General features: G+C 51.5%; 1 protein-coding gene across 4 annotated transcripts in view; it reads left to right on the top strand.

Moving 5' to 3' along the window:
• SRGAP3 (SLIT-ROBO Rho GTPase activating protein 3) overlaps positions 1-18189 on the top strand; it is a 182250-nt gene extending 164061 nt beyond the window's left edge. For 3 of the 4 annotated variants that reach the window (XM_049827128.1, XM_049827129.1, XM_049827127.1), the window contains 8 exons: positions 816-950; positions 4541-4646; positions 4922-5149; positions 6645-6724; positions 9682-9862; positions 10462-10611; positions 10980-11307; positions 13804-18189. In XM_049827128.1, the coding sequence (XP_049683085.1) occupies positions 816-950; positions 4541-4646; positions 4922-5149; positions 6645-6724; positions 9682-9862; positions 10462-10611; positions 10980-11307; positions 13804-14220 (1625 nt within the window). In that variant the 3' untranslated portion in view covers positions 14221-18189. The remainder of the gene's footprint in view (positions 1-815; positions 951-4540; positions 4647-4921; positions 5150-6644; positions 6725-9681; positions 9863-10461; positions 10612-10979; positions 11308-13803) is intronic. The other variant, XM_049827130.1, reaches the window with a different exon arrangement.
• The last annotated feature ends 8946 nt before the right edge of the window (positions 18190-27135 follow it).

Raw genomic sequence — 27135 nt, 5'->3', positions numbered from 1 at the left:
CTCAGATGAGAGCCATAAAAATGTTTGGGATCCATTTTCCTCCTTCCTGCAGCGGTTTGTCAAGGGAGGAGCAGCATTCCTATGTGTACCTGGTGGCAGTGTCGGTTGTGGAGTTGCCAGTGATTCTGTTGAGAAAATCACATCGAAGGTGCAAGGCTGGCAAGACAGGGCAGAGCAATCCTGCTGTCACTGAGTGAAGGTGAAGCTGTGAAAGGGGCAGTCTAGATGGGGGTAATGGCCTCCATGGCATTAATCTCTGAGCAGCATCTGAAGGATCAAGGTGAAGGTGGCCAGGCCAATGAATAAGGCAGTGGTGGGATTGTCAAAGGCTGGCAGATTTGCACATCCAATTTAAGAGGAATAAGTATCCAAATCCCTTAGGTTTTGAAAGCCCTTTATAGATTTAAGTCAGCACAATGCTATCCAGAGCCATTCAGTCTATTCCAGAGGCATAATTGCATCCTCCAGCCAAGCCTGTCTTCTCAGGCTTTCACCCACCATTGTTCAGATCTGCTCAGCTCTCTGAGCTGTTACTGTAAATGCAAAAATGCACTGGGCTGGAAACGGTGAAGGAGAACTGAACAGTAACATCTTCCGGAAAGGTTTAAAATCTCCACAATAAACTGGTTTTTTGTAGGTAGGGCTATAGCATGTCTCAGCATGATGCTGTGTAGCAGGTGCCTTATTAAACTCTCCTCTTGCTGGCAAAATGCATAGCATAGAAATTTTAGGTTTCTGCTGAGTTAGTAAAAAACACTTGCTGTGTTAGTCCAACTTGACAGTAATGCTGGAAATAAAAACTCTTCCCTGGGCAGGTGAAGATCCCCTTGCTGATGATCAAAATGAACGTGACATTAATTCAGTGGCTGGAGTCTTGAAGCTGTATTTCCGAGGACTGGAAAACCCCCTCTTTCCTAAGGAAAGGTTTCAAGATTTGATATCTACTATAAGTAAGTACATGTGGCAGCTCTTCTCAGCGAATAGGGTGGGACAAGAAACAATGAACGGGGAGCAAGTACACCTGAGTTTTGCTAATAGCAACTTACGCTGTAAGAAAGGTTATAGGTCTGCAATGGAAGCTGTTAGGAAAAGACATTAAGGGTGTGAATTGGCAGTGCTGGAGGAGAGGGAGAGGTAAAACATCTTGCTATGGCTCTTTTAAAGTCTTCCTAGCATCATGAGGATCACCAGAGAGTCACCTCCAAGCTTAGGCCAGTGGGCTGCACATGCAGCAAGCCCGTATACACATTTGTGGGTTGCATGAGGGGTCATTAATTGCTTGAACAGGGTCGGCTGCTGTCCTGCCTGCACAGATCTCTGTAGGGAATGGTGGTTCCTGTGCCTGCCCATCAAGTGTCATGCAGCCATGGCTCCTGGGACCCAAAGGGGTTTTGCTGCTTTAGCTCGGTGCCTTCTACTAAACGTAGTGAAGGTCAATAAATTGTGGTTACTCACAAAGCTTCTCTGACCCTTGGCTCTGCCAACTTGGTTTCACCCTCACTCGATCAGCTTTTCTCCAAGTGTTTGCTATGTGCATTTCCCATCCCAAAGAAAACCAGAAAGTACTTTGGGATGTGAGCAGAGGTAGAAGCTGAGGGTTTTAAATCATGAAGGGTCTGGGATTGATGTCAGGGAGAGCCTAGTTTCTTCTTGTTCTGTCCTGAATTCCCCTCCCAGCTCCACTTGTTCCTCTGCAACTGAAGAAACAGATATCCCAGCTGGGGTTTATTTCTCTCAGTACCTTGTAGTGATGACATTTATTTATTGGCAAGTCATGGAAATTACTCCCCTGGGGGAAAGGAAGAAGACAGAATGAATTTGATGTTTCAGAGATGATGGAGGAGCGTGTTGTGTGCTTTGGCTACAGGATGACTATTTTACAGGAGAAGCGTCGGGGTTGTTTGGGGGTTCAAGTGTCTTGGTACGTGGGTAGCTTCAGGCAGACTGACTGCTGAACATGTGCTGAAGTCCTTCGTTTGGCTTTCAATGCTCATGGCTCCTTCCCCCCTTCTTAATGTGCATAACTGCTAGAGATTTAGTGATGTCAAGACAGACAGATGATACCTAGAGGGGAATGACGCAGGGATAGGCTTGTTCCAGAAGGAGAAGAATGTGCTCTTATTTTTCAAGAACAGTTGTTTTCTATAGTAGCTTTAGGAAATTTGCTGTTGCCTTTCAGTTTTGATGTGTAAAACAGCGCAGCACACCTGTAACACAGCAAACAACGGAAGCTGTTTCTGTACCAGTTTTGTGCCCTGGACAGGTATTTTTAGCCTGGCTTGCAGTGCTCACTCTGGCTGCCCTCCCCGAGGGGCTTGCAGCAGGCAGAGCAGGGACCCTGAGCGGGCACAGCCCCCAGAGAAGGGAACGGGTCCACTTCGGTGCCAGGAAATATGCCTGGTGCTTCGTGATGTGACTGTCCGTATGCTTGCAGATAGGCTTGTGCTTTGGAACCATCCCTAATTAATGCCAATTTGCACAATTTATTAAGCTTTTGGGAGCTTTTCATTGCAAACATCATCTGTTAATTTTCTGGATAGTATTCTCTTCTTTCTTTCTCTTTTTTTTCTTTTCTTATTTTAGCAAGAATCTTCCTTTTCCTCATCTTTCCTTTCTTTGCCTGCTGCTGTTGCTACCTTTTGATTAAGGATAGATTTTACATGAATTGAAGTGCCTCATTCCCATTAAAAATCTGACCTTAAGTGCATCTGATTTTCTGCCACATAAATATAGACTGCGTAATAGGTGTCCCAACCTAAACAAATTGAAGAAACCTTCTTTCTTTGAGAACCACTGCTCAGTAAAATGCCACCCTTGCTGTAGGATGTTCTGTCTCGTTTTGTAATTATGGTGGAAAGGTTAAACGCAACCGAGCGGTTTGTCTGGGCTCTCCACCGCAGTGCATCACAAAGCCACCTTGATTTCCCTTGGCGCCTGGTAAGGTATTCTGAACGAGGTTTTTGCAGCAGGTGCTGCTGCGCATGTCGCAGGGCCTCTGAGTGCCCCTGGAAGCTGCAGAGCCACATCATTCCCTGCCAATGTGATGGGGAAGCCAGGCTTGCTGGTGGCAGATGAAAGGCTGGCTTTTCCTTTTGCTTGTGAGGGACTGACAGTTTACATGGAAGCATTTCTCAAATGCACATGAGAAATAGGAGGATAGAAAAGGCACTTTGTTTGCAAAGGTTCATTCAGGGTTGTGCCTGTATTGTAGAGTGATTGATGATTACTCCATTAATTCTTCTGAGTTACAGGCAGTTGAAACATTTTGCTAACTGAAAAAAGGCAAGAGCTTCAAGACAATTTCTTCCTCTGGGTTTTGGAACAGATATCTATTGTTGTAGGGCTTTATCCAGTTTTTATTTATTTGATTTTTTTTTTTTTTTACAAACGTCCTCTTAAGTGAAACCAAACTGAAGAAGTAAAGAACCCAGTAAGCAATAACAGGGAATCAATACATTCCTTAAAAGGAAAAATTTCCAAAATTAAATATTATAAAGATTTCCATCTTTGTACTGAAGCCAAATTTTGATCAGAATTTTGAACAAATGGCAGGCCTGCTACATCTTTTTAGTGAATTTTATTACAATTAGCAAATGTCAAAGTTTGAGCCAGCATAGTAAAGTAAGCACCTCTTCCATGCATCTGAGGCCGACTGCTCTCAAGAAAGCTTTGGTACTCTTTGTCTGCTTTCTGTAAAATAAAAGCCACAGGATTAACTATCTACGTAACATATTGAGCAGATACTAGCTTAAAAACCCTGTAGCCTTGGGGGCTGGCATGTGCTGCCAGCTGCTGCAGGACGGCGCTGAGCCCCCGGGGCAGGTCGGTGGTGGAGCGGGGCTCTCGCCGCTCTGCAGGCGGAGGAGGCTGCTGCTGCGCGGGGGCTTCAGCGTCCTCCGGGTGCGGGCTGCAGGAGGGCAGGGGGGCAGGACAGGGTCCCCGGGCGAGTGAGCTGGTGCTGAAAGCAAGATAGCTCTATGTCACCTGCTTCCTACAGAAGGAAGCTGGTTTCTGATAGCAGCTGTGGGCTTTGTGCACTGCTATAGAGAGAATTGAATCTTAAAGTGCTGACTCGGAATCGATTCAGATTGAATTCCCACTGAGACCAGTGGGAGACTGGAGCAGAAGGGCTCAGAAGGACCTGATGGTTAATCCGTAAGGGTAATGTGAATAAAAACCTCATTTTGAAATCTGCGCTGGAGAACCAAGCAGTGCTCCGTTTTCCAGTGCCATATTGACTAAAGCTGTTGAAAAATAGTTGTTGAGGAATGAACTAAATAATGCATGAACAGTTACTTTAAAAATAAAACCATGGATGTTTATACTGAATCTGAACACAGATATGAATTCACCTGTGGAAGAGCACTATGCCCAGATTCTTTTCTTGGACCTTAGTGCCAAACCTTAGAGGGTCAAATCTGGAAATGGGCTATTGTTTTCCTTGCATAGTGGGCTACTAGATCCGGAATGAGTCCCTCTGGTGCCGTGTTGTCTCGTCCGGAGAAGGTTTAAAGATGTGCTTTCTATCCATGTGTTCCAGAAATCGAGAACCCCACTGAGAGAGTGCACCAGATCCAGCAAATCATCGTCACTCTGCCCCGGGCTGTCATCGTTGTCATGAGATATCTTTTTGCTTTCCTTAATCAGTGAGTCTTTTTTTTCCTCTTTCACTTAGTTTCTCCTTGCCCTCCTTTTTTTTCCGGGCTTCCCTGTCTTTGTTGCATGAGTCCTTTTTGGTATTGCCATGGAGAGTTGTATTTTGCTCCTTCCTCAGCCTTGCCTAGCCATGGCTGTGTGTTCAGGGAAGGTGTACAGTTCAGTGATGATTGCTTTTTTGCGTGATGGGGGTTTGTTGGTGGGAGACTTTTCTAAGTGAGTGGGGAAAGTCAGCACCGCACCTCCCTAACGCTTGTGCTTGCAGCTTGTCGCAGTACAGCGATGAGAACATGATGGATCCCTACAACTTGGCCATCTGCTTTGGGCCCACTCTGATGCACATTCCAGATGGGCAGGATCCGGTGTCCTGCCAAGCCCATGTCAATGAGGTCATCAAAACCATCATCATTAATCACGAGGGCATCTTCCCCAGCCACAGAGAGCTGGAAGGACCTGTCTACGAGAAGTGCATGACTGGAGGGGAGGAGTACTGGTAAGGAGTGGGGGCAGGACTTCATTGTTTGCAGAACTTAAAGCCAGATCCCCTTGTTAGGGTTATCTTCTGGCACTGTAAGTTAAGAGTGAATCTGTGTCAAAATGCAGGGTTTTGGCTTGATTCCTGGTAGACAGAGAATTGACCCCAGCTCACCCAAGTGTAGGAAAAGGGCTCTTGGGAGCAGACCCCTGGGAGGATGAGGTGTGAGGACAGCTTTGGGGAACTTCAGACTTAATATTCAGGGCAGCTGAGCACAGTGCTAGTGAATTTGCCCCTTTGCAGAAGGGGCATGCCCTTTTGCATTTATTCCTGTTAAACATTATGAATTAGGTATGCAGTTGATAAGTATTTGATATGCTTATGCTGTTTTACACTGGTTAAGAATCTTACTCCATACCAGGCTGTCTGTGTGGTTCTTAGTTATAAATACCTTCATAAAACTAAGAGGATTTTGCACATCTGACCAATTAGTCTCTACTTATATATGTCAGCTCTGCTTTTCATTTTAGCCTTGCTGGTGAAAACAGGCAATTTCACTGAATTTTTCTTTTCATTTTTCTCATGCTGACTCAGCATTATAAACCTCAGTAAAAACTTCAGGAGAAAATTGTTTCCAATAGGAATATTAATATTTATAAAAAAAAAATAAATTTAGCTGCAGATTCACAGAAGTGTGTTGAGAGCAAAACAGAATTTTAAGTCAACTCTAACCAAATTCCTCCTTGGCTGGAATTTCTGAGTAGTATCTCATAGTTCCATGATAATTTGCTAGTTGGATGAAACCTCTTAGCCCGAAGTTAACCTGAACCTACCAGTTCCTTTTGTTTTGTCAGTGTTAGAGGACAGATGAGTTTGCATTAGCTGTGGATGGGATCAGCCATGTGCAGTTGCATTGCATCGCATCTTTCTGGTGCACAATTTGCCCTACTTGGTATACGCAGGATAGGAAAACTCCATAAACAAACTCCCACGTTAGAAGTGTAGGTGATATTGCACATTTGTCTGGAGGATGCTGGAATTCTAAACTGACTTTCGGATCTGAGTTTTAACAAACCGGTATTTATAACAGACTTGAACTGATTTGTGTGCAAGCTCTATACATTTCTGAGGCATAATCTTCCCTGAAGCTGATCACTTGCCACCATTCTTACCGATGCAAGGACAGGATAAAATGCTAAAACTCATTGTGAATGAATGAGTGGAGCATTTTAACTTGGTATCACTTTACATTTGTTTTGTCAAATATGAGTAAGATGCACAAGCAACAGAACGTGACATTCTGGGCCTGAAGATCAAGGTGTGAGTGTCTGCTGTTCTCAAAGCAAGTTCAGAGATCTGCTGTGATTTAAAATGACCATCTCAGTCCTATGAAAACTAAACCCATACTTTTTCCGGTGTCACTGGGGCCAGAATTTCCCTGAACAACTTTTGCTAAGTACCTTAGGAACAGAATCTCGTTCTTTCTTTGAAAGCATGGTGTATTTTATTTCAGTGACAGCCCACACAGCGAGCCAGGCACCATCGATGAAGTTGACCATGACAACGGCACGGAGCCACACACCAGTGACGATGGTGAGCACAGATGTGAGCAGCAGAAAATCGGGTCTGTTAGAAGAGCTGTGCATGCAGGAAAGCAGTGTGCAGCTTCTAATCAGATTAGGGCCTCAACTAATATCTGGCACTTTAGTGGGGGTTGATGTTTTTGTGTGCTTAGTAATGAATATGCATGTTAATAAATGTTGTGTATAGGTTGTGCAGGGACCTTTGCAGTGGTCTGACTCCATGGCAGGATACACGGGTTGCTTTTTGGAGCTGTTCTGTGAGATTCCATTAATCCCATATATGACTTTTTTTTCTTTCTCCTTATCATCTGTGCTTTCCTGCCACACGATGGTGAGGACGTGCTGCATGAAATGGCTCATAGAACAGGAGGGGAGATGGGGGGCTGACGTGGGGGGGATCAGCTCTGTTTGCTGCGGGCCCTTGGATGCACTGTGGGGAAAACAGTGAGCATCAGTGGCCCCCATTGGGGGCACTCTGAAGTGAGGGGGTCTTTCAGCTGCTTTTATGAGGCTGTGGATAATCCCCTGTCAAGCAGCCGTCTCCTTGGCAGAAACTCAGTGCCCCTGTATTCAAGCAAGCCACGGTCAGTTCTGTTTCCTTTGGTGACAAAGGACCCGCCTGCTCGTTTTTCCTCGTGTCAGGCCCGTGGAGCTGGCCAGCTTCGGAGGGCGAAGCAGGATTTGTTGTGAGCCAGGACCGCGTGGATGGGTGCAGCCGGGTGTGAATCCCTTGCGTCTGGGTGCATCACCAGTGTTGTGTAACGCTCGGGAGGAGGCTCAGGTCCAGCTTTCTGTAAGCTCCTGTCTGCTTGCACGTTTGCGTAAACCAGCTCAGAGTTTCACATGTGGTCTCTTGGCAAAAGCTTTGAAGCTTGTGGCGATCACAAAGGCGATCATGGAAACGGGGGTGCTAGCAGAGCTGGTCAAGAAGCATGTTTGCTCCAGGACGCGGTACCGAAGCAGGAGGAAGCGCTGCGCTTCCTGCACCCGGAGGCGAGTCCGGGAGACCCAGCTGGCACGGCTGAGGGCTGGTGAATGTGCAACCCCACAACATCATTTAATGGCAGGACTTTGCTGTGTGGAAGGGCACCGGGCAGCCGAATGCATCTTCTGCTTTCCTGATGGCCACCGTTTCCTTGGACACGTCCTGCTCTGACAAAACGCTGACACCTTCCGAGGCTGGCAGCTGGCGGGAGGGCTCACCCGGCTGGCCGGCACTGCGGGGAGGAGGGGAAGGGCGCAGCTGGGCTGGACAGCTCAGGACCTGCTTTCAGCTACAGACAGGAGCCGACAGGACTAGAAGATGAAGGAGAGCGAGCTGCCATTTAGCCAATTTTATGCTTGGGTGGTCACATTAATAGCTCTGATTGGAGTTCCTGGGTGATTAACTGTGGTACAAGCGTAGAGAAGAGGAGCAGCTTTATTTTGTGAATTCACATATTCCTTATTCCCCTCTCCCTTGCCCCATGAACCCTCCCTGCTGGGAAGCTCAATATTTTATCAGGGCTGTGAAAGCCCTCCTGGTAGCCTCCCCCACTCCATTTCCTCCAGAGCATTCCTCACTGATCCTGCTGTAGTGCTCCCAAGCACCCTGCTGCTTGTGTTGATGCAGATGTGTGTTTTAAGCTGGGGAAAATCAGTCTGCTGAAGTGACCTGTCCTGTCCCACATGAGGCAAGGAAGGGGGCAGGGGTCTGATTCAGCGTCTCACATGTCTTCCTCCGGTATCTACTCCTCTGTGTGGATTTTGTCACTGAGCAGAGTGAGGGGTCGCATCCTGATTGCTGCTGATGCTGAGCCTGTGGTTAGTGACGAGGCAGATGGAGCAGAGCAAGTTTTCATGTTCTAATGAGAATGTGGCTGATCTGGAGAAACTGGGCATATTTGCCCTGTTTAGCTTTGTCATCGCCTGTCTGCCAGTCTCCAGGTGGGGTTTAAAATGATCAGATGTCTCAAACTATCAAGGTATGTTAACTGCTTGCTTGCTGGCTCCCATAGGGGCTAGAGGTAGTTGAGTGGTGGCAGCCTGCTTTTCCACCCCTGTCTCAGAGCGAAGTGAGGCAGGGTGCAGTCTGCTCTTGCCAGTGAGGAGAGAAGTGCCGTTGCTGCCTTGCAATCACTGCAGTGGTTTCTCTGGGATTCAGTGCTCCCAGCTGGAAACAGATTTGCAGAAGAGCTGGGCTCCTCCATGGGCTCCTTGGCGCCAACCAGGCTCCTCTTTGGGTGCACCAGCATCTCCTGCTGTGATGCCCTCGGCCAGGGCCTCAGAGGCTCCTGGTGTGCTCACAACCTCCCAAAGTGAAGTCCTGCCTCAGCCCTCTTGAATTTCAGGCCCTGAGCTCCCAATTTGTGAATCCTTGGTGTTTGGTAGAGCTTAAATCAGAAAAAGTGGAGAAGCAGTGAGGTAGAGTGCTAGAAGGTCTGCAGATGTGGGGGTGTGATGCAGAACAGCTGCCTGGCCAGAGCCAGTATCATCATTTCTAATAGGGATCCCCAAAGGGGGATTCGTTACTCATCAATAATTCAGGCCAAACTGTCTCCAGGATAAGGAAAGGAAGAGAAGGTAAGCGGGGCTTTGATCACGGTATCTGACACAGCTTAACAAGATCCCAGTCTGGAAGATAATGGGGTTCTGCAACCGAAGAAATCACTTTATAGGTAGAAAATGAGAGTGCGGGTGACGATGCCATATGCACACAGGGAAATTTCAACTACTCCCCATCTGGTTTGTAGCTTTTTGTAATTGCTGGTAGTTTGTGAGTCTGTGAGAAATTCCAGGAAGGCTGAAAGAACAAAAAGAATTGATCAGTCTAAAAATAAGATGGTTTATACTCAGTGTAAGATGCTCTCGGGAAGCTAGGGCAGCAGCACTACTGCTGTTCTGGTGAGATGTCTCTTTCTAGGATCTATTGTGCCCTTGTGATTGTTGAACTAAGCTTTTCTCTATCTGTCCTTCTCTCCTTTGCAGAAGTGGAGCAGATTGAAGCCATAGCAAAGTTTGACTACATTGGACGATCTCCACGAGAGCTCTCCTTTAAGAAGGGAGCTTCGCTCCTCCTGTACCATCGGGCATCAGAAGACTGGTGGGAAGGGAGACATAATGGTGTGGATGGCCTCATACCCCACCAGTACATTGTGGTGCAGGACATGTAAGTAAAGTGGCATGTGTTGATCCAGGATGTTAAAATCACGTAATTACATGAGGTCCATCTTTAGCCATCTAAAATAGGTGGTCAGATTTTCCCAGGTTTAATGACTTTGGTGAGAAATCTGGATCTGTTTGCATCTGCCTCACCATGTATTGGCTCAGATAGTTTCTCGTTCAAGCTGATAAAGCCAAGCACTAAATATTGTACCTCAGTGTGCCTGAACCCCATCTATCACTGACTCCTCAAAGTGGCATGACCCAGGCTTAATATTGGCCTTGCCCCCTCTGCTTGACCTGGCACCGTTCAGTGCCCAGCTGGCCTGCAGGCAGATCCCAGGGTCCTTTGCAGTTGCTGCTTCCGTTACAAGTACTGTACCTGGATTCAGTAAAATGGCAACTACAGCACAGGCTGATAGGGAGACGTGATGCTCACTTTTTCCAAGCTCTAGGTACTGTCTGAAGTGGTGGCCTTGGTCCAGCCCTTTGTTAACAAAGTCTGGAGCTGCTGGAGTGGTGATGTTCAGATCCATGCTGTGGCTGGGCCCTTGACTCTCTCCTGGGGCAGAGCCCTGTTAGCTCATGGAGGTCTTCTTTTCCTAGGGATGATGCATTCTCCGACAGCCTGAGTCAGAAGGCGGACAGCGAGGCAAGCAGCGGACCACTGCTGGATGATAAAGCCTCTTCCAAGAACGACATCCAGTCTCCAACGGATCATATTGTGGACTATGGCTTTGGGGGAGTAATGGGCCGGTAGGGAAACTCTCATTCTCCTATGAACACAGAGGTGGTCGCTGTCACGTGCGGGGAGAGTCTGTGTGTCGTGTAGGGCAAGACAGAAGGGAAGGCTTCAGTAAGCACTGCAGAATAATATGAGCATGGAGGGGGTTTTCATGTGCATTGCTAATGTAGATCTTAACAAGTAAAGAAGGTACTATGCTGTCCCTTTCTTGGCACTGGCTAAAATGTCTGTCTTCCCTCTTGCCTTAGTCTTCTGGAGCTGAAAGGCTCGAGTTCGGTTTGATCTGAACTCTCAGAGCTGAGCAATTGTCTTACAGCATGCAACCAGATGCTTTCAGTCTGACGGACAGTGACTTAGTCTTGTGATGGATTCTTTGCAGAGTGAGATTGAGGTCTGACGGTGCAGCTATCCCTCGCCGTCGAAGTGGGGGGGACACCCACAGCCCACCCCGAGGGATGGGTCCTGGCATAGACACTCCTCCTCGAGCAGCGGCCTGCCCTAGCAGCCCCCACAAAATACCTCTTAACAGGGGCAGGATTGAGAGTCCTGAAAAGCGCAGAATGGCGACATTCGGCAGTGCAGGCAGCATCAATTTCCCAGACAGGAAGGCCTTGTCTGATGGCCACCCGCTGAGATCGACCTGTGGATCGACTAGACACAGTAGTCTCGGAGATCAGAAATCTCTAGAAGCAGAAGCACTTGCTGAGGTAAGAGGGTTGTGAAGTGGCTCTTAGTGCCCAGGGATCGAGAGGCTATAAAATAAAGGTCACTCGGGTTGCACCGCAGAGCCCCTTCCATCTCAGCGCACTTCAGAATTACAGTGCTGTTGTAGCTGCGATGGTTTAAAGATAAAAATGAGCAGCCAACAGCTTGCCTGCTTTTCCAACTATCGGTTGGTCTAACAAAAGATACTGCCTCCTAACACAAACCTTTGGAGCATTCCCTGAAGCGATAGACAGAAATGTTCGATCCACCACCAAAATCCACTGGCAGCTCTCACCTCCTGCAGGGAGGGAAGCGCATTATCTTCATCTGATGCTCCATAAGGAGCTTAGATGGAGAAAACTGGATTTGCCAAATCAGCATTTGATGCTGGATGTTTGGAGAAAGGTGCTTCAGGTTTGTTACTGACTGTTTGTAGCTGGGACCTGAAAATGTTAGTCTAATCTCAGTGTGACACCTCCAGCCATGCAACATCATGGCATCACACTAGGCCCTTGGTTCCACAGTGCTCATGAAATTCATGTTACCTCCAGCAGAGCCTGCAGGTCTCCTCTCCCTGCTGCTGGCAGGAGGCCCCCAGCCAGGTATCAGTCAGGTTATACCAATCCTGTTAACATCTTGGAGAACAGTCCCTTCGTGGAGCAGGCGGCAGGATTCCTCAGCCTCTTTGGGACCACATAGTTCAGGCACAGTCCCTGTGGATGTGTCCAAACAGCCATGGGTTGGGCTGGTTCAGGGGCTGGGAGCACCGTGTACAGGCTGTTCACCGTGCCCTGTTTCAGCAGTTTGCTGGCAGTTTGCTTCATGCCACCCTCCGGCAGGAGCAGCAGCTGGGGGACGGTGGGGGACGCCCGGGCGGAGGGGTGCAGCTTCTGGGGAGACCGCTGCCCTCCACCCAGCACCAGCTTGTGTGCCACAGGGTTTGGCAGGCTATTATGTGTCGAATCAGCTGCTTTCAGTGGGATAATTAATGATGATTGCAGAAAGGAAGAACTCTTACTGTCCTGTTTGCTTTTCCACCAGCCACGCTCCTTGTTCTCTTGCTCTGCAGCACGCTACCCAGCTTCTCTGTCCATCAAGAGCTTGCGTTTGGTGTGATCAATTTACAAAGTTACGGTCGTAGCGCAGCGCGTGCCCTGAGCGATGGCTCAAGCTGAGGCACCACGTCCACCTTGGGACAGGATAACAGCACGCACAAAGTCCCCGGGCTCAGCTGATGGCCAGTAGCATGGCACCCCGGGGCCGTGTTCCCCAGGTGTAGTGCAAGGCTGCGGGGTCTGGGAGCCTCCAGAGGGACGGGTGAAAGCTGAGGACAGAGCATGATAACGCACAATTTTCTTGGGTTTTGGGGCTTTGCATTGTTTTTTTTAAACCTTGAAAAAAATTCTTGTTCAGCTGACGTAAATACCTTGAAGTCTGTAGAGCTGCTGGACTGGTAGTCCTGAGGCTTAGCTCTCGGTGAATATTTTCACTCATTATCTGAACAGCTTAGTAGAGTTAATTGGAGCTAACTTGATAATTATTTCCCTTCTGCTGATCCTCTGAACATTATCTGAGGCTCACCAAGCGTTTTGTATGCATTATAAAATTAAGGACTTGTCTACAGAAGGACAGTGAGGAGAGTTAACTAGAGCTACTTTTTAAATGATTGATTCAGTTGCCTTAAATAACTTTTCAAATGGTCTCTTTCTGAGTTAGTGGCCTTAATTCAGTTAAGGTGGATTTAAGTGAAGCCAGACTAGGGCCTCTCTATTTCTGAATGAGACTATGAGCACTACCGTTGTAGGCAATTTAGCTAATTTCCTTTAAATGGACACTTCTAGTTCAACTGGGTTCACCTTCTGGAGGATCTCTGTGGACGGACCCATGGGATCCGTGCCTAGGAGACATGACCAGAGGTGGGCAGGTGGTGAGGGGCTGGGGCTGGTCTCACCTCGGGTCCCACCCTGCAAGCAAGAAGAGGCATTGTCGCTGCCTCTCTCCTATTTATGGTGAGCTGCCATCGTGCTGCTTACTCTGCATACATCCCTGTGTGTTTCTGTCCCCACATGTGCCCATTGCCCTGTAGGCACAGGGACAGCAGAACTCTTGTACATCAGACAGAGGCTGCAGGACCTCCTTTATTGGGGAGAAACCAGCCTCAGTGTTGCAGGGGAGCGTGGAGATGCCCTGTCTCGTTGGAGATGTGGACAGGCTGATGTTCACCCCGTCACTCGTGGTGCTCGGAGCCTGCTCCCTTTGGAGCTGGCGACCAAACTCCTGTTGACTTGGGAGACATGAGGCACCTTTGCATGGCCAACGTTTGGGCTTTACATCTTCTCCCAAAGCTCCTGCTTTGCCTGGAGGCCCTCTCTTAGGTCAGAGACCCACACAGACAGACACACATGCCAGGGTGGGGGGCATCTCCACAGGTGGGGCGCAGGAGAGTGGGTTGACACTGTGGCGCGGTGCTGACACCCCTTTGTCGGTGGCGTTCACAGGATATCGAGAAGACCATGAGCACGGCACTGAACGAACTGCGGGAGCTGGAGAGGCAGAACACAGCCAAGCAGGCCCCTGACGTGGTCCTGGACACGCTGGAGCCCATGAAGAACCCCCCGATGGGCGCTGCCAACTCGGAGCCCGCCAGCCCCCTCCACACCATCCTGATCCGGGACCCTGACGCTGCCATGCGGCGCAGCAGCAGCTCCACCACGGAGATGATGACCACCTTCAAGCCGGCACTGTCGGCCCGGCTGGCTGGGGCTCAGCTGCGGCCCCCGCCGATGCGGCCGGTGCGGCCGGTGGTGCAGCACCGCTCCAGCAGCAGCAGCAGCTCAGGGGTGGGCAGCCCCGCCGTCACCCCCACCGAGAAGCTCTTCCCCAGCAGCTCGACGGATAAATCGGGCACCATGTAGGCTGGAGCGCGGGGACTGCGGCGGGGAGAGCCAGCGCCTGGATGGTGGGAGCAGGGCCGGCAGCTCGGCAAAGCCTCGCGTGGCCAAGCGGGAAGTCAAAACTGTGCTCAAGAGGAACCTCTCCAAAAGGGGAACAAGTGTGTAGCCTAGGCCTGATGGTTGATTGTACATAAGTGTGTGTGTGTGTGTATGTACATATGTGTGCACACACATGCCCGTCCATGCAGAAACACTTCCCAAGCTTGCAGTCCTACAGCAGGAGGAGACGGCGGGTCAATGTGTTGGCACTGGAGAATACACGCTATATGTAGAAGTATATATTAAAAAAAATAAGTGTACAGAATTCGGTGACTTTTTTAAAAAAGTAGATTTACCTCAGAAACTGGCTCTGAAATGTCCTCTCTAGAGATGTTGGGTTGATTTGGGTTTTTTTTCCCAGGCTATTTGTGTGTGTGTGCGTGTGTGTGCGTGGAGATACATAGCAGCTGTGCGTCGAGCAATACAAGGCCAATCCTGGAATTTATTTTCTGCACCTCGTGGCATTTAAAAAAAAAAAAGGCGGGTGGGGGGCAGGGGGTAGACACAGTGGGTTTTGTTCACTGCTGGCCTATGGAGAAGAGCTGGAAATTGATAAATGCCAGTGTGTGTCAGTCTGGCTGGAGTGTCTTTTCAAGCTGAATCCTGAGACGTTTTCGCGTGTGCTGTGATGCCCTGGCCAGTGGCACCTGGCAGGAGTGGGGACAGAAAACGAGGTGTACTTCGTTGGCTTCACGCAGGGAGGAGGACGTTGCTGCTGCACCGGGGCACAGTGCTGCCCTGCCTGCACCATGGGGTCCACAGAACTCCGATTTTCTTGAAGATTTCAGAGTGAACAAGGACTAGTGACAAACCTGTGGTAAAGCATAAATAGAGTAACTTACAGAGTTTTGAGATGCTTCATTTCCCTTTCCCCACACACTTCTTTTTTTTTCTTTCTTTCTTTTTTTTTAAAAAAAACCTAATGATGTCTCAACAGATGGGACTACACAGGGGAGGAGGCTTTGGTACAACAACGTTCCTTTATATGAAGTTGCACAGCAGTACATGAGGGTCTTGATTCAGATTGCATCTTCTTGCATGAAAAGCATGAGCCATATTTGACCATATCAGATACGGAACCGATCTGATGGGGTGATATTTTGCACTTTCTGTACTGTACTATATAATACAACAGTTTGAGTTTATGCAAAAGAATCTACATTTTGTTTTTCCTCTGAACATTTAACCCAGAGAAAAAATATGCAGAAAGAGCTGGGGATTGCATGGTACTTTGTCTGATAATCAAGTCTCTTCTGTAAGCGCTGAATTCAAGACGCTCTGTGCTTCTCCTGCAGTTTTTTTCTTCTTGTACAGATTTCCATGGAATGACCCGTGGTTTAATTTGGTCACTTCCACATGATCACGTACAGCCCCACCGTGAGACGGGCCATGGCGAGTCTCTTCAGCGGCATAGAAGAGCTGCACTAATGGCTCCTTCATGTTCATCCTTTCTTCCCGCTATCTCTGATTTCTGCTGTTCTGTCTGTCCCTGGGCGAAGAAGCTAGCGAGCCCTCCTGCCTCATCCAGCAGTCACCTGCCCCTGCCCGGGGCTTGTTTCTGTTCCCCCCTTCATCCTCCTCCTCCCTCCGGCACTGCTGCAGACCCCAGCTCGCAGGCGGCCGGAGGAGCAGCCCGACTTCCAGAAGGCAGCGGCGGGGCCGGCCGGGGCGCTGAGCCCACCGGTCCTGCCGCAGCCCGCGTCTCTGCCGGGGAGCTCACCCGGACGCGTCCGTGGGCGCAGCTGCCCCGAGCCGGGGCGAGGCGGCGGGTACCCCCACGCGCCGGGTACGGAGCCGGCGTCGCAGACCCGGCGGGACCGGCCGCTGTTTGCTCCTGCGCCCAGCGCACAAGCATGTGTCCCTTCCACACCCCGCTCCTGGCTGGCTCCTGCCCCTGCTAGTCCGTGTATATATATTGCTGTACTTGCTTAAATGCTGGAAAGTAACTGTTAACATGTAAACTGTACAAAAAATAGGCTAAGATTAGATGAAAGCCAATGCCACTCACCAAATCTTTGCACTTAGTAGGTAGCTCAATGTAAAAATAAAACCCAGTAATAATAATGATAATAAAAACAGAGATAAAAAAAAAACAAAGCCGCAAAGCTAACCTTTCAGTGTACAGTGGGGGAGAAGTACTGTATGTAGTGGTTCTGTCATTGTTCCTCCGTATAATGCTGTAAGGGGAAATGGTGTTTATGTACTTGTCTATTAACATTGTTGACATTTGTAATTACCACAATTGGTTCATATTGATGTTTATTTTTCTTCATAATTTTTCCCCCCTTTCCTAACTTAGGCTAACCCTGAGGTCAATGCCTCTGTCATTACGGGCAGCAGATGTTCAAACAGTCTGTCAGTCTGGTCTAGTAATGAACCAGCAAATGTGCTTTTAGGGGGAGGGAAGGAACCCATTTGGCACGAGAGCTGTGTATTCGTTGCCAGTAATTATTATTTTTTTTTTCCATTTAGTTCCTGGAGAACATTCACTTTGCCAGTCTTCTGGGTTTTTTTTATGTACTTTCAAAGGTGACTTGATAGCAAAACCATGTTTATTAGGGTTTTCTTTTTTTTCCTTCCCTTCTTACTTTTGGAGATACGGTACAAGTTCCAGTGTCTTTCTGTTAAATTATTGCCTTTCATTTTCCTTTGTTTCGTTTTGTTGTGGGTTTTTAATACAGTTGTTTTCTTAACTTTAAGTGCCTTTTTGAGCACCAGAACAAATGCTTGGAGTTAATGTCCTAGGAGCTGTACACATCATGATTTCCTTTGTACAGTTGCGTTGTGCTGGGGGTGATTGCTTTTAAAGTCCTTTTTAATTTTTTTTTAAAGAAAAGAAAACCAGGACGTTTTGTTGAAGAATAAACTACCCCTTTTTAATACGGTATTCAAATTGTAGTTTTAACTACTGTAAATTTAAGGGAAGAAATGTATTTTTCTGCAAGCTAACTTGGCACAAAATTGAAACACGTACATTGTAGGAGTATCACAACTGGAACGTGCTCATGTTTTATGAGTAACTTTACCCCGATCCTCGATACCTCTCTAAAGGTGTAAAGACTGTAGGCTTCAGAGAGTTCACAGAGCTTTCGCTGTGAAAACTTTTGGCCGAGTCGCTGGCGTGAGTGGGCGGTGGGAGCGCCCTGCCTCCCGCCGCCCCGCTGGGCGAGGGTCCGGAGGTGCCGGCACAGCCCCTCCGCGGGGACGCGGAAGCCGAGAGGAGGGCATCTTCACGGAGCAGTTGTTTCTCTGCTGTGCAGAGCAAGTGCTGACCCCTGGCTCGGCTCCTGCAGACCCCACCGGGTCCCCGTGGACCCGTCCCGTCCCGCGGTGCCGTGGCCGCCTCCAAGGGGGCAGCTTGGTGCTTGCCCACCCTCCCCGGGGCTCGGCGTCGCCTTCGGCGCTGCTGCCTCGAAAGCAGCGGCACCCACGGCGGTATCTTCTCTGTACAGACTCTTCAGCGATGTGCGCGAGTGTGTCGGTCCCCGGGGTGGTGATGACAGTGCACTTTCTTCCTTAGGCTGAAGTACCCCTGGTAGGTCATTTTTGTAAACCCTGGACTGTGTTATTTAACTAGCGGTGTTGTGGTTTTCACGGTGCGGCAGTAGATGTCCCGAGTCTGATCTGCTTCCGAGTGGCTGGGCTGCGTAGTCTGGTGGGGATGGGTTTGGTTACGCCGGGAAGCCGTAGGAAACCGCTGGCTGGCTGCCCTTTGTAACGGTCGTCCTCCTCCTCTGGTGTTGTCTCTGTAACGTATGGTGAGATGCCGTTCAGCTAGAGTGTCTGAGTGGGTCCTCTGTCATGTATGCTGATGATGCCATGTAGATGAAGCCACTGGTTGGGTGTGGACTCATCCCGTTGAATAAAACTGCTTAACTTTTCTCAAAAACACCGGCTGTAGTTTCAGAGTATTTGCTGCCTCTGGGAGCCGTGTGGGCTGGCGCCCCCGCCTGCGCCCGCACCCGTCCTCGCGGCTTCCCTGTCCCCTGCACCCCGGTCCGGAGGCAGTGGCCGGGGTGCTCCTCCAGAGCCGCCGCGCAGCACCTTCCCCGTGCCGGCGGGCAGCGGTGGTGCCGTTGGCTGCGTCTCCTGGCCGCTGCTCCCCTGTAGCCACGAGCCAGGCCCGCGGTCGCTCGCCGTGGCTGACTTGGTGTGTTCCGCTGCGTGTGTTTAGATGAACTGCTGAGAGCACAGATGGGCTCCTTCCTCTCAGCCCTGGGCATATGGTGAAAACACGCAGGGAACAGACATGTAGGCCAATAAAAAAAACAAACCACCGCCTCCAAGAGGGTGTAAATTTGGTCATTTCTGCTGGCGTGGGAGGGCCCGGGCTTATCTACACCAGCCAAGATGTACCCTGTGTTTCGGAGGTGTTGTTTCTTCTTCTAAATGGTATTTTAAATGCATTTAGGTAAAACCAACAGGAACTATCTTCCATTTTATTTTGAACAAATCTTTGCCTTGAAGCTCACTGTGCTGAAACCGCAGTAGTTAAAGGCTGAGGAGGGGGCTGTGGGGGTGTGTTAGGCTCCTCCTGGGGAAGGGCTGGTGGGGAAGGGCTGTCCTGTGCTCTCCCAGCCCCTGGTGCCGGAATCGCTTCCAGCCCTCGCTGCCTGCGCCCATCTTCAGGCAATTCAATCCCTTTGCAAACCTCCTGCTTCGGCGAGAGCACCTTTGGGTGGTTTATTGCTTGCCCACAGGGGAAGGCTGCCTCGGGTGGGGAGTGGGGGTAGGTGAGGACGGCAGCTGAGAAGTGCGGTGGGTGGGGGTGAATGCCCAAGAGGAGCTGGGCTGAGCTTCCCCACTGCCTCCCCCTGCTCGCCCTTCGTGTGTTTTGGGGGGGGGGGTCAAGACTCGATCTCCTGCGGATGCTACCTTGTTTTTCCCCAACCTTTCACACTGTGAGCCCTTCTCAGCAGCTCAGCGCGTTAGGGCTCGCCCGTGTGGGAGCACTGGATTAGTATTGCTCTCAAAATCCGGAGGGCGGCTTTGGCAGTGAAGCGTTAAAAGGCTAGGCTTGCTTTTCTTTTCGAAAGCTGATTACACAGACATTAATTATCACTGGAGGAGCAGGGGGGGGACACACCGCAACACGGTGCTCTTGCATCCCTCCAGCCGCTCGCTGTGTGAGCACATTCATGCCCGTAGGCTCTCCAGGGCCAGAGACCTGCCACAGCTCCCTTATTCTCACATTGAACGGTGGTTTTCTTCAGGGGTCATTCCTCCCCACCACCACTGGTCACCCCTGAGAGGCTCTGCCCCAGAGGGGGTTTACCTGCTGCCCCCCCACCTGTGGACGCGGCTCCCTGGCAGAGCCCCTCCGGGACTGGGGGCCCTGTGCCTCCCTTGGCTGCCAGGCTCTGCCCGCTCCTGTTACCGACAATTGCCCCCTCCTCACAAAAACCCACTGTCAGCTGCCGAGCAGCCAGAGCTGCTTCACTCGGTCTGTGACAGGCCTGCTGGAAAACTGAATTCCAGCGTGTGTCCCCCCGCTGCTGCCAGCCCCCTGTGCGGGGAACCCCCCCAGCCCTGCCACAGAGGACGTGTCGCACTCGGCTCCGGGAAGGGGACGCGTGCCTGCAATGCACAAGCGATGCCAGACAAAAGCAGATGTCGACACAAGCTTAAAACAAAGATGATTTAGCGCTTGGTCTGTTGCAAACAGGACTAGAGCGATTATCTCCTTCCAAAGGGAAGGAGCGAAGGGGCTTAGGGGGCTGTGCAAGCCAAGGAGACGAACAAAGGCCGTTCCTGCGGTGGCGCGGATCCCCACCGGGTACCACGGCCTTTGGGACCGGCCCGGTATTTGCTTTTAAAGGATTAACTTGAGCAAAGTGGATATGAAAACCGTGGCGAGCGTGGGAGGGCATCGTCCATCGCAGCCCGCCATGTGCTCGACAGCCCCGCGGTGCAGCCGGCACCCTGCCATGGAGGTGCCCGGGCGGCACAGCCCCGCCGGCTCTCAGCATCGGTCGCCACGCCGGTGGCCCCAAGCCGTGCTGGGTCACTGCTCACCCAGGGCTCTGCACTGCATGTGCAGCACCTCGTGGCACGGCAGCTTTAACCTATGAGACTTATTACCAGATAAAGTAAAGCAATGTAACTAAACAGTTTTCCTAATGCACGTGCACTGCTGGTTTCATCAAACGTCTGTCCTGCGTCCAAATTATTCTTCTGCTGGACATGGAGTTGAGAAGGTCCCCACAGTAACGCTAGTACTTAATGCACTAAATGAAGCCTTTGAGAGTAAATGTCAACATCATCAGTAAATTGATAATTGATTTCCAATTAAAAATCCATGTTCCCCAGCGCTCCTAACTAGTACAGGCTCATGTTAAGCCATTTATGCTTTCTTCTCCTGACAAGAAGGCTTTTAGCGCCATAACTGGGATATTAAATTGGCACTGGGAGCTGTGTCCTTCGTCACTTGGCTCCATGGCAGGAGCTGACCTCCAAGGCCAGAGTGCGTGCTGCCATGCATACGGCACCTCGGCACCAAACAACACGTTTCACGCTGGGGAACAATGTATTTTTAATGAAAAATAAAGGGTAATATCGCTAAAGACAGCTCAGGAGTGAATCAGTATGATAGGATATAGCTCTGTCTCTTTACCCTGAGGGTGCCCATCTCGACCCAATAGAATAGAAAAGGTTATAAATTTGAGGGAAGGAGGGAGAGAGAGACACAACGCCCTGTGCTGGCAGCAGCAGGACATTGCCTCTCCAGCCTGGGAGAGGCTTCACACCTCCTTTTATTTAGCTCTTTGGAAACCTACAGGAACCAGGCTAAACACCTGGAAGAAGCTGGCTTTGCAGACAGAATCTGCTTAACAGTTGGAATGACCAGAACACGCAGAAGAACAAAAACCAACAACCCACAAAACAGCAACCGCAGAAGCTGCTCGTTCGCAAAGCACCGGAGGGACGGGTCCAGAGGGGAGGCTGGCTCCCGCTGTGGCTGTGCAGGGCGAGCTGGCAGTTTTGGGTGCTTCTGGCTGGGGAGGGCAGGAGGGAATGGGACACCCTGGTTTCCTGGTACCAGGAAATCACGTCCTTAAAGCATCGGACGTGATGCTTTGGGGAGGAAAACAAGGTGCTTTCTGAGCAACATGGGTTACATCGGAACTGGGGCATTGCCCGGCTGTCACGTCAGGCAGCTCCTGCTACCACCGCTGCGCTGTGGCATGGCAAACCTGCACCATTTGCCTCGTTGGAGCTATTCCGAGTTCTTGCTTATTCACTCCCATTTGCCTTGCCTGATGCTACGGCTCCAGGTTGAAGGCTGGACTTCAGTTCCCGGGCTGAGGATAAAGGCAGCTTTATAAACTTACTTCTGCTAAGGCTGGTCTGGAGAAACAAACCTGCGGCCGGGGCTCACCGCAGGCCGAGTGACCCGGGGCTGCCGCCGCAGCGCTGGCAGCCGGGGTTCGCTCCTGGGCGCCGTTCTCTCTTGGGGCCGCGGCCCGCTGCTCCGACTGCGAAGCCGGGCGGCAGCTGGCGCTGCTCGAGCAGCCATCGGCCCGGCCGCCATCCCTCAGCTGCCTGCTGTCGCGGCACCGAGAGGAGCAGCCGGCTGTGACGGCGTTACGCCGCGATCTGGAGAGCTGGGAGTCGTTTATTTAGTCAGTGGATTGCCTTGCTCGTATGCCTCGTATGGCCTCACTCAAGCATGCTGCCGAAGAGAGATGAGCGGCTATTAATATTTAATTTCATCCCATCCGTGTACATTCTTAATTCAGTCCTTGTTATAATTCTTCCTGATTGATTGCCACTTTGCCGACCTCCGCGTCGCCCGGGGCTGCAGACGTGAAGTTTCAGCCCCCATCAGCGACCTCTGTGAGGCAGAGCCCATCCCCGCTGCCTGGCTCGGGGAGCGGCAGGGCAGGGAAGAGTCCCCCCAAAGCAGGCGATGCTGCAGCCTGGGGAGACAGGGGACCCTTGGCCCCCACCACCGGACTCTGCCCCCTCCCCGCAGCCTCTCCTGCGCTCCTGGCGCAGACTGTCAAGGTGCAAAGCACTCCTGCGCGGCCAGAGCACCCTTCCCTGCCCCGTGGGTTAACAAACACCGTCTCCGGCCCTGGGAGAGCCGGGGCTCCAGTAGTGTTTCCAGCTGCTGAGTGTATGAAAAGCTCCACGGCTAAATAAACAGCTCCAGTGCAGTCAGAGTGCACTTCACACCCGAGCTGATGAGAGGCTGCGGCTAGCAGTTTATTCAGAGGCCGTATTACATTTCTTTCCATTGTTTTTTCTGCCGCCGGTTTGTGGCTTCGCTTTTCTCCCCACCCTAGCAGTGCAGAGGAGCAGAGACCTCCCTGATTTCTTCAATCTACCCCTGATGCGTGGCAGCTGCAGAAACAGAGCTGGCAATGTTTTGGCAGTGGTTTGCACGGGACCTTGACGGGGTGAGGGTTGGCTCAGCCGCAGGTGGGGCTCGACCTGCATCTCCAGAGGGCAGCAGCCCACCCTGGTCCCCTCTTATAGCTAATTAGCACGGCTTCGGGCAGAGCCCCAGAGGAGGGGAGCACAGGGGTGGCTCCAGGCTACTAGTACCCCCCGCTCCTGAGCTGCTCACCCACCCTCTCCCCACGCACCAGGAGCATCTGTAAGCATCTGGGTCCAGTGCTGGCACAGCCCGGCACTCGCCAGAGGGGCACCCCGTGCCGGGGGAGGCTCCTGGGCACCTTTCCTGGGGAAAAAAAGCCCCCAGGGGCTTCGGGGGGGTCCCTCAGCAGCCAGGTGGCCCCAGGCAGCGGGTGCGCGGAGGGGGACTCAGCCCTGGCCGGGCTCTCGGGCAGGTCGGGCGACGCCGTAAAGGTGCCGTAAAGGTAAAGGTGCGACGCCGGCGGCACACGCGAGGCGAAGACCAGCCCGCCGCCGCTTCGGCGCTTCTTGCGGTAAGGGGTTTTGCCCCAAACCGAGAGAAAGGCCCACGCGTGCCCGTGGGCTGCCGTGTCCGCCGGCAGGTGGCAACAGGCCCCCGTGCAGCGGGTTGGCCACCGAGCCCGAGCCGGCCGGTGGCCCAGCTGGCCGCCTCCTGCTTGGCTTGCCGGTGGCATCTCGGCAGCGGGGACAGGGGCTCTCGCAGAGCGCTCCTGCGCTCTGCAGCTCTGCCTCTCCCTCCTCTGTTCGCTGCCAGCTGCGGCCGGGAGAGCCGGGCTGCTCCCTGCGCTTCCCGTCCTCTTTGCTGTCTGTGCGAAGTACCGGTTGCTTCAGAGGAAGGTGCTGTAAGAGGCGTTGGTAGCTGATAACTGGTAGCTGGGTGGTGCTTCTGACCACGAAGGTTTATGTCCTTATCCGTGTTGTGCATCTGCGGCCAGTCTCTTTAACAATACGCGTGTGATGCTAAGTGCTTCTTGGGTAACGCGCCGTTCAGCCTGAGCCGGAGCCTCTTTTCTGGCTGGGTAACAAGCGCAGATATCTCGTTTGTAGCTGCAACGCGGGGCCGTTGTTTCAGAGTAGCATGTGCTTGTAACTGCGTAATGATCTTCAGCCACCGTTCGGCTTGCAGAAGGAGGGCCGATGCCGGGGCTGTCGGAGAGCCGCACGTTCCTCACCCACAGCTAATCCGTGCACGCGTGGCGGGTACTGATGGGCTAATTGGGTGTTTGCGTGGGCCCCTCGGGCACCTGCCCCGTGTTTAAGCATTGGATACCTGTCTAAAATGCCAAGTGGCCATATCTGAGCATATTTCTGCTTGGCTGAAGATTAAGACCCAAGTAATTTCTCTGCAATGGGTCTAGTTACCTGGCTGAAGTGGTAATAATCATTAACTTTCAGTATAAACAATACATTGAGTGTATTTCTTAATTTCTATGGGCCAAATGCAGCATTTACATTTAAATTACCTTTCCACACTACTGCACACTAACATACGTGTTGATTTCCCTCTAAAGTTAAAAATACACATAAGTGAGTATAAGTATTTCCCAGTCTGGTGTATCAGAGTGATTACTGGACAGAGCTGCTACACTCCTCGCGCCGTGGGAGTGTGCCAGGTCTGGGACAGCGAAGCCCATCAGAATAACATGGGGTTTGGGACTGGAAGGAACCTATGGCTTGAAGATGCCTCTGGTGCCCTGGAAGCAGGCTCGGGTGCCGGACCAGGTCGGGGCATGCCGAGTTGCTCTGTTTGAGTTTGCTGTTTTGCTGCTCAATGCAACGTGCAGGGCATGGAGCAGGGGGCTGCAGGGAGCCCACCTGCCCACCGAGCATCAGCTCTCCCTGGAGCTCCTGGAGCTTGAAAGTGATGGTGGTATATGAGGTGGCTGCATGGTGGGTCTCGCTGATGCCCCTTGCTGGAGGGTGTCAAGGGGCTTTGGAGACAAGCCACATGATAAAAAAGGAGTGGAGGTAAAATCATGTATATATGTCTTTCTTGGCATTCAAGTAAAAAAAGAGGTTTCTGCCAAAGCTGTGCTGCATTTGGTTTTGTGAGTCAAAACTGCAGCTGGCAAAATACTGCGTCTTTGGAGACTTTTCTCCTTCTCTCCAGGAGTGGAAACGCCGCAGAAAGCTGCTTGTCCTCAGCTTGCTCCATTCTTCCTGTGGCCTTGAGCTGGCGGGGTGGCCAGACCCACAGGCTTTGGAGGGAGCATGAGAAACTAAAAACCCACTTTTATGTGTTTCTCTGCTCTCCTGATGCTGAGCTGGCACGTGCAGAGCCTGGCCCTGCTAAAAACCCATGCAGTCTCACGGCTGCAACGGTGCAAAAACTCAGCAGTGGCCAGACCGGTGGCTGCTTCCCCAGTTGTGTTTCCTCCCTGGTCACGTCTTCCCCATCACGGGCTGGTCTGGTCTGGGGGAGCTCAGAAAAGGGACTTGTGCGTGCGCGTGTGTGTTTGCACAGCCGGTTGCAGGGCGATGCTCCCCACTGGGAGAGGGGACGGCAGAGAGCCACCTCGGGAGGCTGGCACGCAGTGATGGCAGGGGCTGCTGGTGGGCATCCCTGTGCCCGTCCCCAGCCGAGCGCTGAGCATCTGGAGCATGTTCACTCACTGGGTCTCTGCAACACAGCCGAGCCTGGGAAGGGGCTGTGGATCCTTAGTGGTGCTGGAGGTGGGGGCCGGCGATGGGAATGGGTGCGCCGGGGCTGCTCCATTCTGGCTGTGCCAAAGGAAAGCTCCCTCCACGCCCTGGACCTCTGGCTGAAGATTAAATTAGCCCCAGTAAAGATTTATGAAAGATCAGTGGCCGAGGTCAGGGGAAATATTTGGATGTGGCTGGTGGCCCAACTCTGTCCCCCATGGGATTTGTGCCTTCCATGAGAGAAGCGCTGAGAGCCGTAGTGGTGGGCACATGGCTGCTGCTGGGGCTTCACCTGCGCCGATGCGCGTCGTGTTGTGCCTCTTCCCTGGCATCAACTGGAGCCGCCTTTTGCAGTGTTACAGCATCGAAGCTGCCCTTGCTAACGAGTTAGCACAGCTTATTGCTCCTGGAGGAAAATGGCCCCTGAGCAAAGCCTGGAGCAGAGCCACGTCTTCCTGTAGAACTGGCTGCTGCTTTGGTCTTCTGAAACCAATGGAGCCTCTAACCATGCCTGTGCAGATACCTGCTCTGGTGCCTGATGAGAGAGAAACATAGAGCTGAGCTGCTCTGGGCTGAGATCTTTATGGGAGGGCTGGGGCAAAGTGGATGGGAAGAAGGGAGGTTTCTGTGCTAATAACTTAAACTGGTGTGGATGCACTCAAAGTATGCTGTCAGGTCTGTACCGGGGCAGATGAATCCAGAACAGAGAAGCTTTAGGAGAACAGAGGACAACCCTATACAGCACTTTGGGTGGTGGAAATAGCTCTGTGGGTAGCAGGGCACAGATCCAAACCAGGCACCCCCTGAAGGGTTTTAGCCCGCTCCTCTGGTACGTGGCTGAGCCCCATCGCCTGCCACCCCGGAGCGACGGCTGCTTCTGCCCTGCCTTCCCCAACCAACACGGACGTGGCATGTGGGAAAACATGATGAACCTCTCCTGTGCCCTGACCTCCCTGGGCAGAGGGGCCGAGTGTCCCATGCCGGAGCCGCGGGAGTGGCGAGAGCTGACCAGAGGGCTCCCCGCTCCCGGCCAGGGAGAAGGGCTGAGCCATGCCGTGCCACAGCATCGCGGCGCCTGGGGCATCCCCGCCAGCAGCCCCAGAGTGACACCTCCCTGTTGGGCCACGGCACGAGGGCTGCGTCGTGACCGTGTTGCAACCTTCTTCTGCCCGCTTCTGCAGGGTTTACTGATGGTTTGCGACCAAGAGAAGGTGAACCCCAGAGCAAAGTTGTTCCTGTGGGCATGCTGGGCGTGAGCTCCGTTTCTTCTTTTTTTTTTTCCTTCCCCCCCCCCCCGCCCAATACTTTACAGAACAGAAGGGTCCTCTGGCCCCCATGAAGGGCATTTGTACGTGTGGGAATTCATCCCTTGGAAACTGCTGCATTATTTTCAGATTGTATTTCCAAACTTGAAGTTGGTTGAATCACCAGGGACCATTAAGGAAGAATTCACTGTATTTTTGGGAACACATCCTTCAATCTTTCTCTTGACTGAAGCTGGTGACACTTTTATCTGAGAAAGGCAAGGCTTTAGATAAAGGTTTCAAAGCACTTTACAAATGAGCTTAAGCTGGTTTTTGAAAGATGGATACTTTTGTCTGCACTATATTGTAGAACCATTCAGAGGTTCCCATTACTGAGATCTGTACAAAAGGGCGATAAGAGATTTTTCTCCACCAAGATTTCTGCCAGAAAAGAAAAGGGGGGAGGAAACTGGAGGCAAACTCGCCATTTGGGTGTTAAATATCGCTTGACTCTTGGTATTTAGAGTCCCGTTGTGCCTTTAACTTGGTTTACTACCTCGCTCTTGCT

Source organism: Accipiter gentilis, chromosome 23, assembly GCF_929443795.1.
Source record: "Accipiter gentilis chromosome 23, bAccGen1.1, whole genome shotgun sequence".
In the NCBI taxonomy this organism is placed as follows: Eukaryota; Metazoa; Chordata; class Aves; order Accipitriformes; family Accipitridae; genus Astur; species Astur gentilis.
Note: the sequence above shows the minus strand (reverse complement) of the source record. Positions and strands in the feature narration are given on the sequence as shown.